A 22,098-nucleotide genomic window follows, 5' to 3' on the forward strand; every position below is an offset into this window, starting at 1 on the left:
TAAGATCTTAATAGATCTTTACAAATTCTGGAGAAAAGTGGGTTGGTCATTGTCTTAGTCAGACTTCCTATTGCTGCAAAGAGACACCACGTTCATGGTAACTCTTATACAGGAAACATTTAATTGGAGGGGCTCTCTTGCAGTGCAGAGGTTCAGTCCATTATCATCATGGTGGGACATGGTGGCATGCAGGCAGACATGGTGCTAGAGAGGTAGCTGAGCTTTCTACAACAGGAAGTGGTCTGAGTGTCACACTGAGTGAAACTTGAGCAAAGGAGACCTCAAAGCCCATAGTGACACACTTCCTTCAACAAGGCCAGGCCTATTCCAAAGCCACACCTCCTAATAGTGCCACTCCATAGGTTTATGGAGTCCACTTATATTCAAACTACCCAAGTTATTTTAATATTTATTCTATGCTTCTTTCCTTTCCCTTCCTGTTTTCTTTCATTTTTTTTTTTTTCAAATTATGCTGGCCACACGACTTTAATCCGAGCACTTGGAATGCAAAGGCAGGTGTATCTCTGTGAGTTCACGGCCAGCCTGGTCTACATAATGAGTTCCAGGACAGTTAGGGCTAGTTTTGTAGTGAGGCCCTGTCTCCAAAATATTAAAAAAACAACAACAAAACAAACAAACAAAGAACAAACCTAAACAAAACAAAACAAAAAAACCAAAATAAAAAAAAACACCAAAAATTTATTATGTTTTATTTAGTGGGTGTGGGTGTGGGTGGGGGTGTGGGTGGGTGGGTGTGGGGGTGTGGGTGTGTGGGTGTGGGTGTGGGTGTGGTGTGGTGTGTGGGGTGTGGTGTGGTGTGTGGTGTGTGGTGTGGTGTGGTGTGGTGTGTGGTGGGGGTGTGGTGTGGTGGGGTGGTGTGGGTGGTGTGGTGTGGGTGGGTGTGTGGGTGTGTGGGTGTGGTGTGGGTGTGGTGTGGTGTGTGGTGTGTGTGTGGTGTGTGTGTGTGTGGTGTGGTGGTGTGTGGTGTGGTGTGGTGTGTGTGTGGAGTGTGGTGTGTGGTGTGTGTGGTGTGTGGGTGTGGTGTGTGTGTGGTGTGGTGTGGTGGTGGTGTGGGTGTGGTGTGGTGGGGTGTGGGTGGTGTGGGGGGTGTGGTGTGGTGTGGGTGTGGTGTGGTGTGGTGGGGGTGTGGTGTGGTGGGGGTGTGTGTGGGTGTGGGTTATGGTGTGGTGTGGGTGGGTGTGGGTGTGGGTGTGGTGTGTGTGGGTGTGGTGTGGGTGTGGTGTGTGGTGGTGGGTGTGGTGTGGTGTGTGTGGTGTGTGGGGGTGTGGTGTGTGTGGTGTGGTGTGGTGTAGTGTGGTGTGTGGTGTGGGTGTGGTGGTGTGGTGTGTGGTGGGTGTGGGTGGTGTGTGTGTGTGTGTGTGGTGTGGTGTGGTGGTGTGTGGTGTGGTGGTGTGGTGTGGTGTGGTGGTGGTGTGTGTGGTGTGGTGGTGTGTGGTGTGGTGTGGTGGGTTGGTGTGGTGTGGGTGTGGTGTGGGTGTGGTGTGGGTGTGCGTGTGTGGGTGTGGGTGGGTGTGGGGGTGGTGGTGGTGTGGGTGGGTGTGGTGTGGTGTGGGTGTGGTGGGGGTAGGGGTGGGGGTGTGGTGTGGGTGTGGTGTGGTGTGGTATAGTGTGGTGTGGTATAGTGTGGTGTGGTATAGTGTGGTGTGGGTGTGGTGTGGGTGTGGTGTGGGTGTGGTGTGTGGGTGTGGTGTGGTGTGGGTGTGGTGGGTGTAGTGTGGTGTGGTGGGGTGGGATGTGGTGTGTGGTGTGGTGTGGTGTGGGTGTGGTGTGTGGGTGGGGTGTGGGTGTGGGGTGTGGTGTGTGGTGTGGGTGGGTGTGGGTGTGTGGGTGTGGTGTGGTGGGTGTGGTGTGGTGTGGGTGTGGTGGGGGTAGGGGTGGGGGTGTGGTGTGGGTGTGGTGTGGTGTGGTATAGTGTGGTGTGGTATAGTGTGGTGTGGTGTAGTGTGGTGTGGGTGTGGTGTGTGGGTGTGGGTGTGGTGTGTGGGTGTGGTGTGGGTGGGTGGGTGTGGTGTGGGTGTGGTGTGGTGTGGGTGGGTGTGCGTGTGGGTGGGTGTGTGTGTGTGGTGTGGTGTGGTGTGGTGTGGGTGGGTGTGTGTGGTGTGGGTGTGGTGTGCGGTGGTGGTGGTGTGGTGTGGGTGTGGGTGTGGTGTGGGTGGGGTGGTGTGTGTGGGTGTGGTGTGGTGTGGGTGGGTGTGGTGTAAGTCCAAGGATAACTTGCAGGAGTCACTTCTCTTCATGGGTCCTGGGGATTGAACTCAGGCCCTCAGGCTTGGCAGCAATAGCCTCTACCCACTGAGCCCTCTCACCAGCCCCTTTCCTGTTTTCTCGAAGCCTGAGAGTGACTTGCTTATATTCATCTTCATTTAATCTGAGACTCACTGTCACCTTTGTTGTGGCTGTTTGCGATTAGATGAGTCTTTTTGTACACATCTTTTGCTTAGTCATCTCTTCAGAAGTGAAAATGATCCCAGGGAACTGCTCTGTTTTGCCTCTTGTTACTCAATTTTAAATGATCTGTGGGAACTTTAAGCAAAAATAATTAGATAACAGTCTTTCCAAAGAGGGTTGCTTTTCTCCCTCCTTGGTTTAGAATTTTTGATACTTTGATAAAACAAACAAAAATTGAACTTAGAATTTCTGTTCTTGAAACCAACTTTCTGGCAGAACTTGGGTGTAGACTTTAGTTTTAAAGTCCCTGGCTGAGCTATAGCAATGCCACCAACACCTGAAGGCTCCTTGCTTATTTCAGCTGTGCTGTTTTCTCTTCCAGGGAATGGGGCTTGTGATCACTCAGGCTTTATCTGAGTACAACAGGTGAGTCTACTTCTCCATAGGGGAGAAGGCTAATTTCCTCTTGAACTGGGTGAGTAGGGAAGAGGTTTGTTAGAATTCTTAGGTGAAAATTCCTAACCTATCCCAAAAGCATAGGTAGAGGTCTGACTGGATGAGATGTAAATGTTCAGCTTGATGGTATCCGAGGGCTTTGTTTTCCTGTCGCCAGGGCAGAGCTGCCATCAAGATAGTGTACACTTTTAGTTCAAACAATCAGGCACATTCTTTTTCAGCCTTGTATTTTGTTACAGAGCCTTTCACCAGCTTTATTAGCTACAAAGCATGCTTTCCCTTTGCCCAGTGTGTCATGGAAATACCATTTTCCATGTAAAAAAGCTTCTGAAACTGCACTTAAAATTCTAATTCTTCTTCTTCTTTTTTTATTTCTAGACAGGGTTTCTCTGTGTAGCCTTGGCTGTTCTGTCCTGGAACTCACTCTGTAAACCAGGCTGGCCTCGAACCTTGAGATCCACCTGCCCCTTCCTGCAGAGTGCTGGTATTGAAGGCGTGTGCCACTACCGACCAGCCTAAAATTCTTTAAAAGAATAGAAAGAGAAAGCATATTGAGTTAGGTCTCATTTGACAGATGTGCATATGTTCCCTCCTTCCCCTGAGGATTGAACCCAGGGCCTTATGCAGGCTAAGAACAACCTCTGTTACTGAATTACACTCGTGAGCCAGATGTTTCTTTTGCATTAACGATTTCAATTTCCCAGAGTCCTTGTTTAGTCTCAGGCTCTCCTAAGTCGATGCTTGCTTTTCTTCTTCCCACGGGTAGGGAAGGATTTGGCATTCCATGAATGGAACCCAGAAGTATCTGTAATCCCACTAAGGGCCAGCCGGTATGTCCCATCTCCACAAATGTTTTAGCTCTTCAACTTTCTTCCTCCTTCAAACAAACAAGGTTTTCACTGTCACAGCCTGAAAGGATTTTCACTGCCACACTTTTCAAGTAATCATCTGTTTGGGAAATAACTAGATCATCCATATGCTAGAGGAATTTCACACTTTTGCAGCTTGCTTTCTAAGTCTCTCCCAAAGTAGCCAGGCTTTTTGGTACACACTCCCTCAAGAGCAGATGGGTGCCTCTCAGCTTGCGGGGGCCTGCCATGGCTAGAGCGGCATCATGCTTTAGTTCTAGAGTCAGACATTCTGAGAGTACTCTGCCCTGATTACCTAGAATGTCAGGGTTGAATATATACTTGTTAAAAAATCCACAAGTTTAATTTAGTTATCTTTTTAGGCAGTATAAAGACAAGGAAGAAGAACACCAGAGTGGTTTTTTCTCTGCCTTAACAAATATGGTAAGCTCTACTTGTATTTTTTCCTTCCTGTTGAGAAGTACAGGAAGCCTTCAGGGGTGGGCAAATTTGGGTTCAGTTCATATATCTTTGAGGTAATAGTGTGAGGAGGAGAAGAGTGGGTATTCAGAGCAGATTCGCTTTTATTTAGAGCTGTATTTCCTTCATTTATTGACTCTTTGGAGACAAATCCTCAGGTTGTAGCATAGGCTGCATGACAGTTCTTCTGCCTTATCCTTCCAAATTCTGGTTCTGTTGTGGCCACCAGACCCTGGTTGGAACCAAAGCATGTTTATCAAATTCTAAAACCAGGTTAAATAGGGAAGAGGGGAGCTTTAATTTTTCAGGGACTGATTTTTTTCCTGATTAATTAGTAAATAAAAAGTACAAATGGGCTTAGTAGCAGATTAATCCCATAATTGGGAAGACTGAGGCAGGAAAATTATGAATTTGAGGCTAGCCTGGGTTACATAAAGATATCTGGTTTCAAAAACAATGGAGGAAACTGGCATAGTGGTGCATGACTTTAAGTCTAGCACTTGGGAGACAGAGGCAGGAAGATCACTGAGTTCCAGACTAGCCAGTGCTACACAATGAGACCTTGCTTAAAAAATAAATAAATAAAAACATAAACAAAACAAAACAAAAAAACAGCCAAAAGAAAGATAGAAAAGGTCCGCATTAATATAGACTTTTGCTGGGAAAGGTGGATCTCTATGAGTGTGAGGCCAGCTTGGTAGATACAGTGAATTCTAGGCCAGTCGGAGCTATGTAGAGAAGCTCTGTCTCTGCCAGTGGCTGTGTCAGGCCTATCACTACCATGCTTTATTTACATGGTGCTGAGGACTGAACCTGAGCTTTGAGAATGCCAGGCAAGCACTGAAACCAGAGGCTGGTATTAAAGGCATACACCACTACCTCCTGGCAAGAAAAGAAATCTTTAAAAAGATGAAAAAGATTTTTAAAGTATAAAAAGGAAAAAAAGAGAGAGAGAGATATAAGAATAGTGGGTCCTAAAATGGAAGCAAATTTGGAACCCATCTTTGGTGGGCATTATTGTCCAAATGCCCTAGAGCTGAGATAGTTTGAGTTTATTTTACAAAACAACTGTTCCTCCCACCCTGGGCAGTTTTTCTCCTGGTTCTTAATGTATTCTTAACCCTTTTCTTCTTAGTGCCTGATTTCAAAAGAATCTGATAAATGCTTTAACTCTGAGATATAAATCATAGAAATGTCTCAGAGACTGTGGAATCGTGAGTTTTATATTGATACTTGTTTACATGAATTAGATTCTTCATTTTATTTTTTAAGGTAGGGTCTCATGAAACCCAGGATAGCATTGAACTTGTTCTATAGCTGAGGATGACCTTGAACTGTCCTGACCCTCTCTGCTTCTTAAGCAGGTGTGCACCACCACATCTGACTTCTGATATCATATAATTAAAGGCAGCGTGTGCCTGTTACTTATTTGCCTTCCTTGACAGTATGTGAGCTGAGATCCTGCTATCTGAAAGGAGAACAGGGCTCCATAGACAGCTTTAGCTGGTTGATATCAGCCTACTTTCTCTGAAGTTTAAAAATTTATTCCTTTTGAGGCAAGTCTGACACTGTAGCTCAGGTTGGTCCCACCTGCCTGTGTAGCCCAGACGAACCTTGAATTTGTGAGTTTTGGATTATAGCTGTGAGGTGTCAAGACAAGCTTGAGGTTCTTGATGAGTTAGTTTCTGACTGCAAATAAGCGGCTGCTAGGAGACATGCAGCGATTGGAATATTTAGGTTGACATCTACCGTGACATTGTTACTAAACTTACACATTGAAAGGCTGGATAATTTAGTAGGAATCTCATTATTTAATTTATTATTTGTAAGTCTTTTACAGTTTTCAAAGTGGTCTGAATTTTGTGTCACTGATGGCCCAGAGTTCCTTGTTCTTTGCTATTACATGGGTTTTTCACCGACTAAATTCCTAGTTAGGCACAGAGCTGCTCTCCTGGCCTCCTGTGTAAAATGTGTGATTCCTCCTTCCTTCCACAGGTGGGCAGCATGTTCATAGCAGATGCCCCTGAGAAAATCTCGGTACAGTAAGTACTTGGACTTTGTGTGGGCTCTCTTGATGAGTGTGAGAGCAGAGAGTAGAAAATGTAATCTCCTGTCAACCGTTTACAGATTTAGAGCTTTTTTTTTTTTTTTTTTTTTTTTTTTTTTTTTAATGATTTCTGAAGTGTTTCTTTGGTTTTAAGCAACAATGGATTCTTGGAGATCTCTGTTTTAGAGGCTGGGGTTGATCGAATACTTGCTTAGCATGCACGAAGTCCTTGGCTTGATCATCAACATTAAGTAAACTGGTTGTGATTGGCATCTGCCTGTTATGCCACCATTCCTGAGGTGGAGATGGAAGGATCAGGAATTTACCATCATCCCTTGCTATGTAGTGAGCTGAGGCCAATATGGAAACATGAGATCCTGTGTTGAAGATAACAAAAGTAAAGTTTTGAGACACGATCTTGCTATGTATAGATCCTGGCTGCCCTGGAACTCTCTATATAGATCCTGGCTGCCCTCAAACTTGTAGCAATCCTATTACCTCTGCCTCCTGAGTGTTAGGTCACCGTTACTAGCTTTGTCTCTGGAATGAAAAGACTGAGGGCTGGGTGTAGCCTCTCACAGCTTTAGCTGGGTAGGGGCGGGAAGAACTGGGCCTGGGGTTTTAGGTTCTTAACCTGTGTCTTTTGTATATGTCCAAAGGGTAAAAATAGAGGGTTATAATGTCTCACATTCTCTACTCTTTAAGAACAAATCTTATTTGTTCTTTTTCTTTAGGACCAATGAGGCCATTCTTCTGGCACTTTATGAAGCTGTCCATTTAAATCGAAACTTCATCACAGTATTAGCTCAGGTTGGTTATCTTAGAAGTCCTAATCCTGGCTGGGCGTGGTGGCCTGCACCCTTAATACTAGCATTGGGGAGAGAAATAGGTGGATCTCTATGAGTTCAAGTACAGCCTGGGCTATGAGTTCCAGGCCAGCCCCTCCCCAATCCCTTTCTCCCTCAAATTTATTTATTTATCTTTAGTTTCTATGTTGTTGTGGGATCGACTCCAGGACCTTGTACATATTAGACAAATGCTTTCCCTCAGAACTCACCTTAAATTTCATACAGACTTATTCCATTAAAAAGTCCATTTGAACTGGCAGTGGTGGTGCATGCCTTTGAGGCAGAGGTAGGTGGATCTCTGAGTTTAAGGCCAGTCTGGTCTTCTGAGCTAGTTCCAGGACAGCTAAGGCTGTTATAAAGAGAAATGCTGTCTTAAAAAAAAAAAAAAAAAGTTCATCTGGCTGTGCCTATTTACACTCTGTTTTGCATTAAACAGTGGTTGTAACAGAATGTGGCATCAGTTACCTATGCTTTGTGTTGCCCTCAAATGAATGTGTTTAACTGGTGCTGAAGGAGGTCTAATGGCATGCAAAATTAATGGTGGACTAGTTTACTGATTCTGTTAGTGTTTGAAAGAGTTGAGATGGGGCTGGAGAGATGGCTCAGCAGTTAGGAGCACTGGCTGCTCTTCCAGAACCTGGGTTCAATTCCCAGTACCACATGGTAGCTCACAGCTGTCTGTAACTACAATTCCAGGGAATCTGACCCCCTTCACATAGACTACAATGCAGATAAAAAACTAATGAACATAAAATTTAAAATAAATAAATAAAAAGCAACACAGAAACTGTGAAAAATAAAAGAAAGAGTTGAGATTACTACATTTTACATATTAGAGTGTGCTGATATTATTTGCTGTATGGAGTTTATGGGGTTTTCTGTTAGACTGTCTTCTTTCTAAACCTCTGTGGTATTATAACTGGAGATAGAATAGGCCAAGACACTTATACCATTATCTTTTTTTTTTCTTTCTTTTTTTAAATTTTAGGCCTGGATGGTGACAAACACCTTTATTTTTTATTTTTTTTATTTTTTTATTAGTTCAAATTAGGAACAAGCTTGTTTCACATATCAATCCGTTCTCCCTCTCCCTCCTCTCACCCCACCCCTCCTCCCCCACCTCTGACCTACCCCCACCCCATCCACCCTCCACTCCCCAGGCTGGGTAGAGCCCTCAACGGGAGCTCCCCAAAGTCCACCACATCATCCTGGGCCAGGCTCTTCCCCATGTGTCCAGGCCAAGAGTGCATCCCTTCATGTGGGGATTATCTTGCCATTATCTTAACAGAGAACAAAAGTAAAAAAAGCATTCTAACCAGGATGTGTTAGCTAACACTAACAGACAGACAGTGTATACACATTGAAGCCAAGAAGATATAAGATACTTGCTGGTATGTCTAAGGGGTAATTGGCACAGGAAGGGACTGAAACAAGCTAGGACAGTAGCCTATGAAAATTATCTTAAAAAGTGAAGTGTTTTTTATCTTAATGGCATACTGTTTAAAATATGTATGTAAGTTTCTTTCTTTATCTCCCCCCCACACGCTTTTTTTTTTTTTTTTTTTTTAAAGTGAGACAGGATCTCACTGTGTAGGCCGGACAGGTTATCCTTGAACTCAGAGATCACCTGTCTCTGCTTCTTGAATTCTGAGATTAAAAGCATATGCGGCCATGCATGTGTATGTTTCTTTTGTTTCTTCTAAAGGAATCCACTAACTAAAAAGTAAGGCTAATGTTTTGAAAACAATATGCTGTTTTGGGGTATGTTTTGAACCCTTACTAGTTTTCATAAGATAATGTAAGAAAGTTTATCTAGGGGGCTGGAGAGATGGCTCAGAGGTTAAGAACACTGACTGCTCTTCCAGAGGTCCTGAGTTCAATTCCCAGCAACCACATGGTGGCTCACAACCATCTGTAATGAGATCTGGTGCCCTCTCCTGGTGTATAGGCAAACATGCAGACAGAACACTGTATATGTAATAAAAATAAGTAAATAAAAATTAAAAAAAAATCTCATGTGACTCCATTTAAAAAAAAAAGAAAGTTTATCTACTATTCTTACCAAGTTTCTTATCTGTCCATCAAATTCCCTAACTGACTTCGTAGAAGAAGAGGTGAGAGAGGTAAAGGACTGGCAAAGCTGTTGAAATGGGAAAGGGTTGGAGATGGAGGGATGGCTCAGTGGTTAAAAGCACTGGCTGCTCTTCCAAAGGACCATGGTTTGATTCCCAGCACCCACATGCAGCTCACTACTGTCTCTAACTCCAAGATCTGACACCCTCATACAGAAGGCAAAATGCCAATGCATATAAAGTAATTTTGTTTGTTTGTTTGTTTTTTAAGACAGGGTTTCTCTGTGTAGCTTTGGAGCCTATCCTGGCACTCCCTCTGGAGACCAGGCTGGCCTCAAACTCACAGAGATCCACCTGCCTCTGCCTCCCGAGTGCTGGGATTAAAGGTGTGTGCCACCAACGCCCAGCTTAAAGTAATATGTTTTGAAAGGGAAAGGGATCCTAAAAAGAGCTGCTCCTGAGCTTCCTTCTTCCAGTTGGTGAGAGAGAGCACATGTGTGTTGGGGAGGTGTCAATGTAGAGGTCAGAGGATAACTTTTGGGAGTTGGTTCTATCCTTCTACCATATGGGTCCTAGGGACCAAAATCAGGTTGTCAGCTTGGCACAAGTACCTTACCCTCTAAGCCATTGTCTGCATGCTCTTTTTTTTTTTTTTTTTTCCTTTTTTAACAGTAAGGCTGCCATCAGCATAGCTCTTTTTATGGTTCCTAGAATCCCCTTAATTTACCTATATCTATTTGTCATTTCTGTGGTCAATAGTTCATATGTCTGAATAATTTATTTATTGTTTTTATATGGCTCTACAGAAAAGAGTGTGTAATGGAACCCAAATTTCATAATGAAAATGAACCCACAGTACTTCTTGTTAGAGCTTGGCAGGCTTCAATGGTAATCAAGCATTCAGGGGCACTAAATGCAGGTCCTCAGTGAGTTGTTAGTCTCATTTTAATCCAGTAATCGTGATTTTCTGTTTTCTTACCCATCTGTTCCTATTTCAGAGCCATCCAGAAATGGGGTTGGTGACAACCCCTGTCAGGCCTACTCCACCAACCCCAGTCACACCACTTGGGACCACCCCACCCTCTTCTGATGGTGAGGCCACCACTTTTATTGTGTTCCTGATTAATATGATTTAACCCCCCCCCTCCCTCCCTCCCCCGCTCCCTGCTCTTGTTTTTAGAACCAGGGTTTCTCTGTGTAGCCCTGGCTGTCCTGGTCTGTAGATCAGATTGGCCTCAAACTCACTGAGGTCTGTCTGCTTCTACCTCCCAAGTGCTGGGATTAAAGGCAAACATCACATTGCCTGACTGACTCTAGATCTTTCAGTGTTAAGCATAGCTGTATTGAGCAAAGAATATATTTGTCAATTCTTTTAACTAATAATTCTTTTAATTTGCTTAAGTGGGTAATTAGTGTTGGTACACATCTGTAATCCCGGCTACTTGGCAATTGAGCTACAAGGATTACAAATTCAGGGCCTGTTTGGTCTGCATAACGAGTTCAAAGCCAACCCTGTCAACTCTGTTTTTTTTTTGTTGTTGTTGTTGTTGTTGTTTTTTGTTTTTTGTTTTTTGTTTTTTTGAGACAGGGTTTCTCTGTGACTTTTCTGGATCTAGCTCTTGTAGACTAGGCTGGTCTCGAACTCACAGAGATCTGCCTGTCTCTGTCTTCTGAGTGCTGGGATCAAAGGCGTGTGCCACCACTGCCCAGCTTCAACCTGGTTCACTTATTTCAGCCCTGTCTCAAAATTTAAGATGGGATGGGGATATAACTTAGTGGTAGAGTCCTTACCCAGCATGTATGAACCCTAGGTTTAATCACCAAGACAGAGGAAGAGGAAGAGAAAAGGAAAAAAAAGAAAGGGAAGAAATTTGTCAGAGCTGGGGACTGTATCATGTGCCCAGTATTCCCAGCATCTGGGGTCTGAGGTGCTCAAGAGCCACTTGAGCACAGGGATTTGAGACCAGCTCAGGACACAGCAGACTCTCTTACAAGAAAAGAAGGTATATGATGCTGTCCTTTAGAGATAAGTTTGGAAAGATAGGTGAATGGAGTGTTTGTTTGTGTAGGAGACCACGTGAGGCTGGAGGGTGGCTTAGTGACTGAAGCACACACTTCTGTTGCAGAGGTCCTGAGTTCAGTTCCCAGCAACCATATGGTGGCTCACAACCATCCATTATGAGATCTGGTGCCCTCTTCTGGTGTGCAGATATACATGGAAGCAGAATGTTGTATACATAATAAATAAATAAAATAAAATAAAAAAGAAAGAAATATCTGGCTTTGGGACTGTGAAGACGGTTCATTGAATAAAAGTACAAGCCTGACAACCTGAATTGGGTCCCTTAGTTACCCACACAAGGTGGAAAGAGATGTCCTCTGACTTTCCTATGCATGCCATGACAGTAACAGTAACAACAATAATAATAGTTTTTTTGTTTGTTTTGACACAGGGTTTCTCTGTGTAGCACTGGCTGTCCTGAAACTAGCTTTGTAGACCAGGCTATCCTCATATTGACATAGTACCACCTGCCTCTGCCTCCTGAGTGCTGGGATTAAAGGCGTGTACCATCATGCCCAGCTAATAATGGTTTTTAAAGTGTAAAGAAATCAACCTTGATCCTTTATGTGTCCAGTTCATATGTGAAGTATCCCTTTGTTTCTTTGAAGTTTTTTTTTTTTCTAGTCTCAACTAGTGCTTTGCACATAATTATCAAGTTCTTTTCCACTCCCTCCAGTCCCTACATTTTTTGTTTTGTATTGTTTTTGTTTTTGAGACAAGATCCCTCTGTGAATCCCTGGATGTCCTGGAACTCACTCTGTAGACCAGGCTGGCCTTGAACTCAGAGATCTGCCTGCATCTGCCTCCCGTGTGCTGGGATTAAGGTGTGTGCCACCACATTTTAATATGGTGCTGTGCATTTGAATTTTAAGGCAGTATAAGCAGCAGAGAAGTATGGCAAGGAGCTGTCATTGACATCCAGATCTGTGACAACAAATTGGATCTGTTTAAAATTGAAATCCAAATTGCAGCATATCTGAATGAGAAGAAGCATAGCAAGGGCTGTCTCCTTTTCTGGTTATTCAGGCCACTCTTTTTCTTTACGGATGGAGTTTGCCTAGTTACCATGGATATCAGAACCATATACACGTGTGCGAGAAAGAGAGGGGGGTAAGGAGGGTGGGGGGAAGGAATAGTGAGAGTGTGTGTGTGTGTGTGTGTGTGTGGTGAGAGAGAGAGAGAGAGAGAGAGAGAGAGAGAGAGAGAGAGAGAGAGAAGAGAGAAAGGTTGTGTGTGTGTGTGTGGGTGTGTGTGTGGGTGTGTGTGTGGGTGTGTGAGGGTGTGTATATGTGTGTGAGTGTGTGTGTGAGTGTGTGAGAGTGTGTGTGAGAGTATGTGTGAGTGTGTGTGTGTATGAGTGTATGTGTATGTGTGTGAGAGTGTGTGTGTGTGTGTGTGTGTGTGTGTGAGAGAGAGAGAGAGAGAGAGAGAGAGAGAGAAAGAGAGTGTGTGTGTGTGTGTGTGTGTGTGTGTGTGTGTGTGTCTCAGTTCCATGTGGCGTTGAGGTTTGGATGCTTCAGAGAATGGCCTCTCAGCTGTTGATTGTGAATACTTCACCCACACCCTTGATTATGCAATGGCAGGGTTTGTGCTTAACTACAACCACTGAGGTTTTAGTCTTCTAGTGGGAAGATCAAGTCAGCCCACTTTCAGATGACTGTCTCTCTTGACAAAAGCTCCTGGGAAGAATTATAAAGGCAATGGTTAAGGAATGATGCTTGCTCAGGGAGAAGATTTTAATTTGTGAGGGATTTGATTCTGCCTTTATTTTATTTTTTCTCTTCTCTGCTAACTCATTTCCTTTCAGTAGGGGTCCTAAGTATTTTAGCCTTATTTTCAATTTTTGGTTTTTAATTATAGTGCTGTTCTGTAGCCCAGTTATATTTAAAGGTATGTCACTGGTGCTATTATTTTTAAAGCCAGCAGTTAGCTGTAACATTTGTTCACAGCTCAGACTTGACATTTGACAACTCCGCCTTGGCATGAGAGGACTTTCTGGTAAACTAAAAATATATATAGTTCTATATTTCTACATATTATGTAAGATAGTTTCCTAGTTATCGCTGTGTGTGAGTGGGGTAGAACTTCCACTTACTAGTTAGATAACAAAGGAATGGTTATAGGCTCTAAGTTCAAAACGGCTGTGGTTTGAAATGAAAGGCCTGTAAGACATTTAGGTTTGCTTGTTGTTTTTGAGACAGGCTCTCACTGTATAGCCCAGTCTTTCCAGGAAATCTTTTAGTGTTTCAACATAAAAATCAATTTATCTTTTATTTGTTCTTAGGGGCCAAATTAAGGGGAAACAGCCAAGGGTTGGGCATGCTAATTTCTTCTCATAAAGCTTTTGCTGTATATTGTGGAACTGTAACATACAGTATTTCCCATTGTTAATAAATGTCCTCTGCATGTGTTGTAATAACTCCAGAGGGATCCATTATAGTCATGAATATATATTATGACTAATACCCCAAATTTAGCAGTATGTTCATAGTTTAACATGTAGCAAAATGCTATAGATTTTCAAATGTCCCAGGGCCACCTTGAGGCTCTTTTTGTGTATATATTATGTTTTAGACACTTTTAAAGCACTTAACAAGTTGACTAATTTAAAGTCTTTGAATCTTGGGAACTCTAAGTTAAAAGTGCTGTGGTCTGGTCAATTCTGGTTTGATTCCCATTGTTCACTGGGGCCAGGACAGTAGACAAAGGATCTTCTTCTGGAAACAGGCTAGGCATGAAATGTTTCACTTCCAGGATGCTAGTTAGCAGTGTCCACCAGTTTTCAGACTGATACTACACTTGAGGTTCCTTTTCACAGGGAAGAGGTTAAGGGGTAGAATTTAAACATAGTTCTGCCTTAACTTTTGCTCCTTTCATCTTGGGTACTTTTAGTGTAAGGGCTTGTTCTGCACATTGAGCAAATTTCCCTTATTAGGAAGAACTCTTCATTTATTTTAAGCAAGAGACTCATCAAAGCAAGGCTCATTTGTATTCACTATAAATTTTTCCTTTAGTTAGAAATGACAGTGCCTCTAGGAAGGACCTCAAACTAACTGTTGATTACTTCAGGCTGGAATAGAATTAACATCCTTTTCTAGGATGTTAGGAGAAAAAGTGTTTCTGGATTGACCCTAGATGAAAAAGAAGGTTGAAAGATTTGAGAGGAGCATGAGGGCTCTAGAGGCCTAGTGAGACTAGATAGAAATTTTATGGAAAATACTTGGTCCTCCTTCTGTTGTGGGAAAAGCTTATTTAGTCATTTTCTTGCCTGCTGGCAAATTGGCTATGTGGGTAGAAGTGTTAGGTGGAATATGTTATGGGCTAAGTGTTGTATTTGTTCTATTCCAGTTATAAGTTCTGTGGAACTCTCATTGGATGCAGATGTACAGACCAGTAATCTGCTGATAGCCTTCTTGAAGTATAGCTCGATCGTCATGCAGGACACTAAAGGTAAGACGTGCTGCCTTGGAGGTGTGGCTAATGTCAAAGGGCAGCTGCTGAATTTTGAGGCTTTGACCTTTGAACCCTTGGGCCTCCTGTGTAGGTGATGACTTGGTCTCTGGAAAACAGTGGTTTCTCACTGCGGGGTGAGGTGACAATTCGGTGGAGTTGGAGGAAAGTGCTGAAGTATAGAAAAGGAAAAATTAGTAAGTGTTCTTTTAGCAGGTCTTCTGTGTGGGAAGCTGGGCGGGGGGATTAGTGTGCTTCAGGGAATTCCCTTCTGAGGACACACACTGAAAGCATTAGCTTGTAGTGAGAATTAGAGGAAACGTCACTAATCCTAGATACAGCGTGGAAGAGGGAGAGAACTAAGGGTTGGGATCCAGAGCACAGCCTCACCAGTGCCAGGACTACAGCATACACGGTAACACCATCACGGCAGCTGGGTGCTGCAAAAGTGTTTCTTTTCCTTTCTGATTTACAAATCTTGTGATCTTCATTTTACTGCAGCTTTCTTTTTGTTGTTGTTGTTGTTACTGTTTTTTTTGTTTTGTTTTCTTTTTTCAAGACATGGTTTCTCTGTGTATCTTTGGTTGTCCTGAAACTAGCTCTTGTAGAGTAGGATGATCTTGAACCCATAGAGATCCGCCTGCCTCTGCCTCCCAAGTGCTGGGATTAAAGGCGTGTGCCACCACCACCACCACCTGGCAATTTGTTGTTTTGTGATAAATTGAGATCTGTCTGTCTGTCTGTCTGTCTGTCTGTCTATCTGTCTATCTTTCTGTCTATGTTAAAAGAACTGTACAGCCATCTCCTGTATCCCACTGACACTCCACTCTACCTGGCCGGCCTGAAGCTCCTTTTGCAGCTGCCTTTGTCTGGGCTGTGTCCCTTTAAAGGACATGCAGATACCACTCTGCTTCATGTTCAAGTACTTCAGCCTCATTTCCAGAAATTAAAAACATTTTCCTAGATATCTAAAATGTCATTATTATGTCTAAAGAAACGAACAACATCTCTCTAATTGTGTGTAGAACCAGTTCACATTGAAGGTTCTTAGTTATCCCTCAAACCTTTCTCTTCTTTTTATAAAACTGGCAATTTCATACATTTATATAATGAATTTTAGTAGTTTTTAAGTCAGATTTAAATTTTCTTCATCTATTTTTTTTTTTTTTTTTAATGTTGACACAGGGACTCACCGTGTATCTCTGTGTAGCCTGGCACTCACAGGCCCTGGTAGACCAGGCTGACCTTGAATTCACAGAAATCTACCTGCCTCTGCCTCCACAGTTCTGGGATTAAAGCCTGCACCACTATGCCTGGTCTTGATCTCTCATCTTCTTTCTCTCCTTAAAAGCCTCTTCCCATCAAGTCCCCATCCTGATTTCTTTTTGTTTGTTTGTTTTTAAGATTTATTTATTTATGGATAGGAATGTTTTGTCTTCATGTATGAACACCAGAAAAGGGCATCACATCCCAAGGGACTACAGTTATAGAAGGTTGTAAGCTGGGAGTTGAACTCAGGTCCTCTGGAAGAGCAGCCAGTGCTCTTAGCTGCTGAGCCGTCTCTCACATCTCTATGTGTGTTCCCCTCGCCCCTTCCTACTTTCATGTCCTCTTCTTGTGTGTGGCCTACTGAGTTTCAGATTTGTGTGCATGAGTGTGTGCCTAAAAGCATGTTTGTGTACCACATGTCTTGTGCCTATGGAGGTTGAGAGGTTGTTGGATCTCCTGGAATTGGAGTTACAGACAGTTGTTAGCTGTCTTGTCAGTGCTGGGTCCTGAGCCAAGGTCATGTCTTCTAAAAGAGCAGCGATTACTGAGACCATCTGTGGCACTCCCTCAGCCCCCCCCCCCCCCCCCAGTTTAATTACAAGTTTCTTGCTCAGTGTGGGTTGGATGTTATTTTCTGGAGCAAGGGTAATTTATCCATAGCTACACCACTGAAGGATATGACATCCCTCCCCCAGTAGCTGTTAATTGCCAGAAGGAAGCATAGGTCCTCACAGGCCCTCTATGTTCATGATGAAATGCCGATGGCCAATCTGTTTTGTTTTTTTTTTTTTTTTTTTTTTTTTTTTTTTTTTTTTTTTTTTGGTTTTTCCAGACAGGGTTTCTCTGTGTAACTTTGCAGACCAGGCTGGCCTTGAACTCACAGAGATCGGCCTGCCTCTGCTTCCTGAGTGCTGGGATTAAAGGCTTGTGCCACCACTGCCCGCCCAGCTGGTTGCCCAATCTTGTGTAGGTCTTGTGTAATTACAACTACAGTGAGTTTATGAATATACTTGCTATGTCAGATCCAGAAGATGCCCTTTTTCTGCATATCTCCCTGTCTTCTGGCTCTCACATTCCTCTTGTTTCCTCTTCGCTGATGTTTTCTAAGCCCTGGAGCAGTTGATAAAGCTGTCCCATTTAAGGTTGAGTATTCTACCATTACTTAGTTTTGACACTTTGGCAGTTACCAGTTTCTACATTAACCATGGTGTCTTAGTTGGGGTTTCTCTTGCTGTGAAGAGACAGCATGACCACAGCAACTCTTATAAAGGAAAACATTTAATTGGGGCGGCTTACAGTTCAGAGATTTCGTCCATTATTTTCATGGTTGGAAGCATGGCAGCACGCAGGCAGACATGGTGTTCGAGACTTCTGCATCTGAATCCACAGACAGCAGGATGAGAGTGAGAGACACTGGGATTGTCTTGAGCACTTGAAACCTCAAAGTCCACCCCTAGGGACACTTTTCCTCCAACAAGGCCACACCTCCTAATAGTGCCATTCCCTATGGGCTTATGGGGGCCATTTTTATTCAGACCACCACACCACAGGCTGTTCTAGTAGAGGCTTCTCTGATAAAGGCTTCTATCTCTCTTGATTTCTTTCTTTATCTCAAGTATCCTAGGCTGGCCTCATACTTGTTCTGTTGTAGAGGCTAGCCTTGAACTTTTTTTTTTAAAGATTTTATTTATTTATTTATTTATTTATTTATTTATTTATTTATTTGTTATGTATACAGTCTTCTGCCTGCATGCAGGCAGAGGGCACCAGATCTCATTCAAGGCGGTTGTGAGCCACCATGTGTTTGCTGGGAATTGAACTCAGGACCTCTGAAAAACAGTCAGTGCTCTTAATCGCTGAGCCATCTCTCCAGCCCTAGCCTTGAACTTTTCATCCTTTTTCTATTTACAAGTGCTGGAATTACATACGTATACTACCATGCCTACTTAAGTTATTAACTTATGGTCTATGAATAACTTCAGATTCCCATATATTATAAAAGCCAATTTTATTGTAGAACCCAAAACTGTTAGAATTGATTGTTTTTGCTGCCTTACTTTCTGTGAAGACAGTGTACTGCCTCTGACCCGTACACTGGCCCGTTCCAGCATGGTTTGTACTTCAGGGGTTTTCTTTGCCAATTGAGCAGGTTTCTGTTATGAGGTTTTCAAGAGCTCTAGAAAGGAAGGAAAGTGCAGGCTTAGGGGCTCTGGAGTGAGGAGAAAACAACCCTGGTAGACAGAGACTGGAAAGCTGGGAGGTGATATGGAAGAGAAGAATCCCGGAGCTGAAGGGAGCCTGGTGTGTGAGTCTCAGCTCTGCTGTGTTCAGACATTGCCTGCTGTATTGGAAATTGCCGCCCTGAAAACTTGGGCTTTTCTCTCGTTACTCTTTCAAGAGTAAGGGCCAAACAGGGATGAACTCCATGCAAATACTGCATGGTCACCAACTCCTAACATTGGACAGTCCATTAGGAACTACTGAGGTGCTTGATTTTTTAAGACTTGGCAAGTGAGATCTGGTAGGCGAAGATAACAAGACTTGCGTGTCTGAGTTTCCTGAGGCTATTGCTTCCTTATGGAAATGGGTAGCCTGTTCCTTTATCTACAAATATTGCAACAACCCTAAGAGAAAGAAATTGCATGGATGTGACCCAGAAAAATGAACTTTTAGCTTTGCTTGATATAACACAGTGAATTGAGGCTCTTGGAATGCATTTTTAGCTCTAACAGTTATATAAGCATCTGTTCTGGTCATTTCAGGTTCATAAATACAAGCCCAGATTATGGACTAATTAATAGCCAGTATGGATGGTCACAGTGTATGTAGACTGTAATACATCTTTGCCAACAGGCAGTCTGAATATGGCAAGGACAAGGTTAGGTTTGCCTAATAGTTAACTTCAAAAAATGGCTATTCTGTGGTTTCATTTGTCCATATCTTCTTCTGTCTTATCCCAAGACTTGCTGTACCAAGCCCTGGCTTTAGGATCTCATTATCATTGTTAATATTATTATTATTATGGGGATGGAACCTAGGGCCTTACGCATGGTAACCAAATGCCCTACCACTAAACCACAACCCCAGCTTCCCATTATGATCTTGGGGAAGTAGAGCTAGCATTTTCCTTGTCTCAGACGAGACATCTTTTTCTTTTCTTTGTTTGAGAAAGGTTCTCATTCTGTAGCTCTGACTGGCCTGGAATTTAGGATGTAGACCAGATTGGCCTTGAATTTACAGAGATCCATCTGCCTCTGCCATCAGAGTGCTGGGATTAAAGGTGTTTGCCACCATAACTGACTCTAAGACAGTATTTTCCCCTAATGTATGTATCAATTGACATCTATAAAATGCTTTCCTTTGGGTGTATTTGTTCATCTGTGTGTGGTGTGTGTGTATTATGTGTGAGTTGTATGGGTGTACTAGAAGAGCATGTCAGATCCTTTGGAGGTAGAATTACAGACAGTCATAAGCTGCCTTATATTTATATGTTGGAAACTGAACTTCTGTCCTCTGGAAGAAGCTGTCTTTGCAGCACCCTGTATTGGTTTGTGTGTTATAAAACATAATAAAGTAAATAGTATAGTAATAAAGTAAATGTGAACCTACTACTCAGTTTAAAAACAGATGTTATTAGGTTGCTGAAGCTGCTTCCTCAGTCAATCTTTCCCATTTATTTTCTGAAAAATTTTTTTCATCCCCTTATTTTGGTTCTACTTTTAAAGCCTTTTAAAAACCCTTGGTACTTGTGTCTTTGGTGCTGTTACCTAAAAGAGAAATCTGCTTTCTTTTTAAAATAGGCACTGGGTTGGTGTTTAGTAGTAGAGCTCTTGCTTACCACATGTAAGGCTCTGGGTTCAACTGGAAGAAAGGCGTGGACTTGATAATATTATTACAAGGGTTACATTTGGTCAGATATTTTACAGGCTACCAGGATAAAGAAAAAAATTTTTCTGGGAGAATTCCTTTGCCTAGGAGAGAAGCAAGACATAATTTAGTACCACCTTGATTTTGATTCATGAGTGTGTGTTTTATCTGTATACAGATGCTGTGTGTGTGTGTGTGTGTGTGTGTGTGTGTGTGTGTGTGTGTGTGTGTGTGTAGGCAATTTTGGGTGTCATTCCTTGGACACTATTTGCTTTTTTTTTTTTTTTTTTTTTTTTTGAGGCAGGTTTCTCACTGGCTTAGAACTCACCAAGGTAAAGCTGACTGATCAGTGAGCTTCAGAGATCCTGTTTCTGTGTTTCCCCAGAGCTGGGATTATAAGAGTATAACACAGGCTTTTTACATAAAATTGAAGTCCTCAGCAAGTGCTTTACTGATTGAACTGTCTCCGCAGCCCTTCATTCACAACTTCTGTGGAATGCTCCTTGTTATGATGTACATTTTTGTTCTCTACTGACATGTGATTTGGATTATGTATAGAGAAGACTTTACTTTTCTCTTTACAGATGAACACAGGCTTCACAGTGGCAAACTCTGTCTGATTATCCTTACATGTATTGCAGAGGTAGGTCTTACTGTAAACTTTGGGTATGAGTTGGTTTCTTCCAGAGTCCTCTTTTCCTGCCCACTTGCTCTTGTTTCATGACTTGAAGGTCCTTTGTGTCGTTCATCTCCTTTCTCTAGAATGGTAGCTTAGGTAGCAGGGCCCTTGCTTTCATCACCACTGTGTTCTCATTATCTGGTGCACAGTAGAGACTGGTTAACATTATTAGATGAATTAGTAATGACCCTTGAGGTGCTGGGAGATGGTAGCTCTTGGTAGAGTGCTTGCCTGGCATTTATGAAGCCCTGGCTTTGATTACCAACACCACATAAAAAACCTGACCTGGCACAACACTCTGGAGGCAGAGACAGGAAGATTAGAATTTCAAGTCTTTCCTTGGCTATAGTAGTGAGTTTGAGGCCAGCCCAGGAATGCATGAACCCCTATTTCAAACAAAACAAAACTGATACAGTAACTATTTGAAAATAGGATAGATGGCTGTGGCTTGGTTCTCCAGACATCTCCCTATTTTAAAGACAGAGGGTCTGTTATAGTCCAGGCTGCCTTGAGCTTCCTGTGTAGTTGTGGATAACTTTGAACTCTGATCTTTTGTGTCTACTGTCTGAGTGATGGAATCACGGGCACACAGGGTCCCACCATACCTGTTTTATGTGGTGCTGGGATGGAACCTAGGGCTTGATGTATGCTAGGCAGACTGTACCACCTGAGCTGCCTCCCCGGCTGTATTCTGGCCCTGAACAGTTCTAACCAAAAGATTTAAAACATCCTAAAAAAACCAATCCTTTCCCTTTGGAGCTGCCCAGGTTGTATCTTTTGTATTTAGTAAACTCAAAAAGGAGCTGAAGTATCTTGGGGGTGGAGGTGTAGAAGAGAACCGGGAGAATGGTGGCATTTTTGTGGTGAACAAGAGCTGATGGAAGGAGAGGTGTGTGAGAGTTACTTTTCTCGTTTCTGTCACCAAATTCCCGATAAGTAGCAATTTATATGTGGGTGAGATTGCTCAGCAGGTAAAGGCATCTGCTACCAAGCTTGGTGACGAGTTTGATGTCTGGGGTCCACATGATGGAAGAAGAAAGTTGACTGACTCCTTTTTTTTTTTTTTTTTTTTTTTTTTCTGAGACAGGGTTTCTCCGTGTAGCCCTGGCTGTCCTGGAACTTGCTCTGGAGACCAGGCTGGCCTTGAATTTACAGAGATCCGCCTGCCTCTGCCTCCTGAGTGCTGGGATTGAAGGCGTGCAGCACCACCATCATCACTACCTGCCGCTGACTGACTCTTTTTAGCTGTTCTCTGACCTCCACATGGGTGCGCGCAGGCATGCTCAAGTACACACACACACACACACACACACACACACACACACACACACACACACACACACACACACGTGACTTTTTAAAAAAGGGACTTAAGGAGGATTTCTTGTGATCATAATTTGAGATGATAAGTCCCCCACAGCGGGGAAGACATGGCTATGGGAACATGACTGTGGGAGTCTGCAGCATCCTTTTCACAGTGTTTCTGTGGTCTGGGAGCAGGGAGAGACAAATGCTGACACTTATCAATTAGGCTTTCTCCTTTTTCTTCTTTCACTCACATTGAGTCCTTAGCCCACAGGGTGGTGCATTTAGGATGAGTCTTCAATTCCT

General features: G+C 43.0%; 1 protein-coding gene across 4 annotated transcripts in view; it reads left to right on the top strand.

Annotated features, from left to right (window-relative positions):
* Nucleotides 1-22,098, top strand: part of Armh3 (armadillo like helical domain containing 3) — a 182,852-nt gene that overhangs the window by 42,542 nt on the left and 118,212 nt on the right. For all 4 annotated transcript variants that reach the window (XM_027407156.1, XM_027407157.2, XM_027407158.2 and 1 more), the window contains exons 10-16: nucleotides 2,792-2,835; nucleotides 4,097-4,157; nucleotides 6,189-6,235; nucleotides 6,975-7,050; nucleotides 10,159-10,252; nucleotides 14,571-14,672; nucleotides 20,393-20,451. In XM_027407156.1, coding sequence (XP_027262957.1) covers nucleotides 2,792-2,835; nucleotides 4,097-4,157; nucleotides 6,189-6,235; nucleotides 6,975-7,050; nucleotides 10,159-10,252; nucleotides 14,571-14,672; nucleotides 20,393-20,451 — 483 coding nt within the window. The remainder of the gene's footprint in view (nucleotides 1-2,791; nucleotides 2,836-4,096; nucleotides 4,158-6,188; nucleotides 6,236-6,974; nucleotides 7,051-10,158; nucleotides 10,253-14,570; nucleotides 14,673-20,392; nucleotides 20,452-22,098) is intronic.

This window comes from Cricetulus griseus, chromosome 3 (genome assembly GCF_003668045.3).
Source record: "Cricetulus griseus strain 17A/GY chromosome 3, alternate assembly CriGri-PICRH-1.0, whole genome shotgun sequence".
Classification (NCBI taxonomy): Eukaryota; Metazoa; Chordata; class Mammalia; order Rodentia; family Cricetidae; genus Cricetulus; species Cricetulus griseus.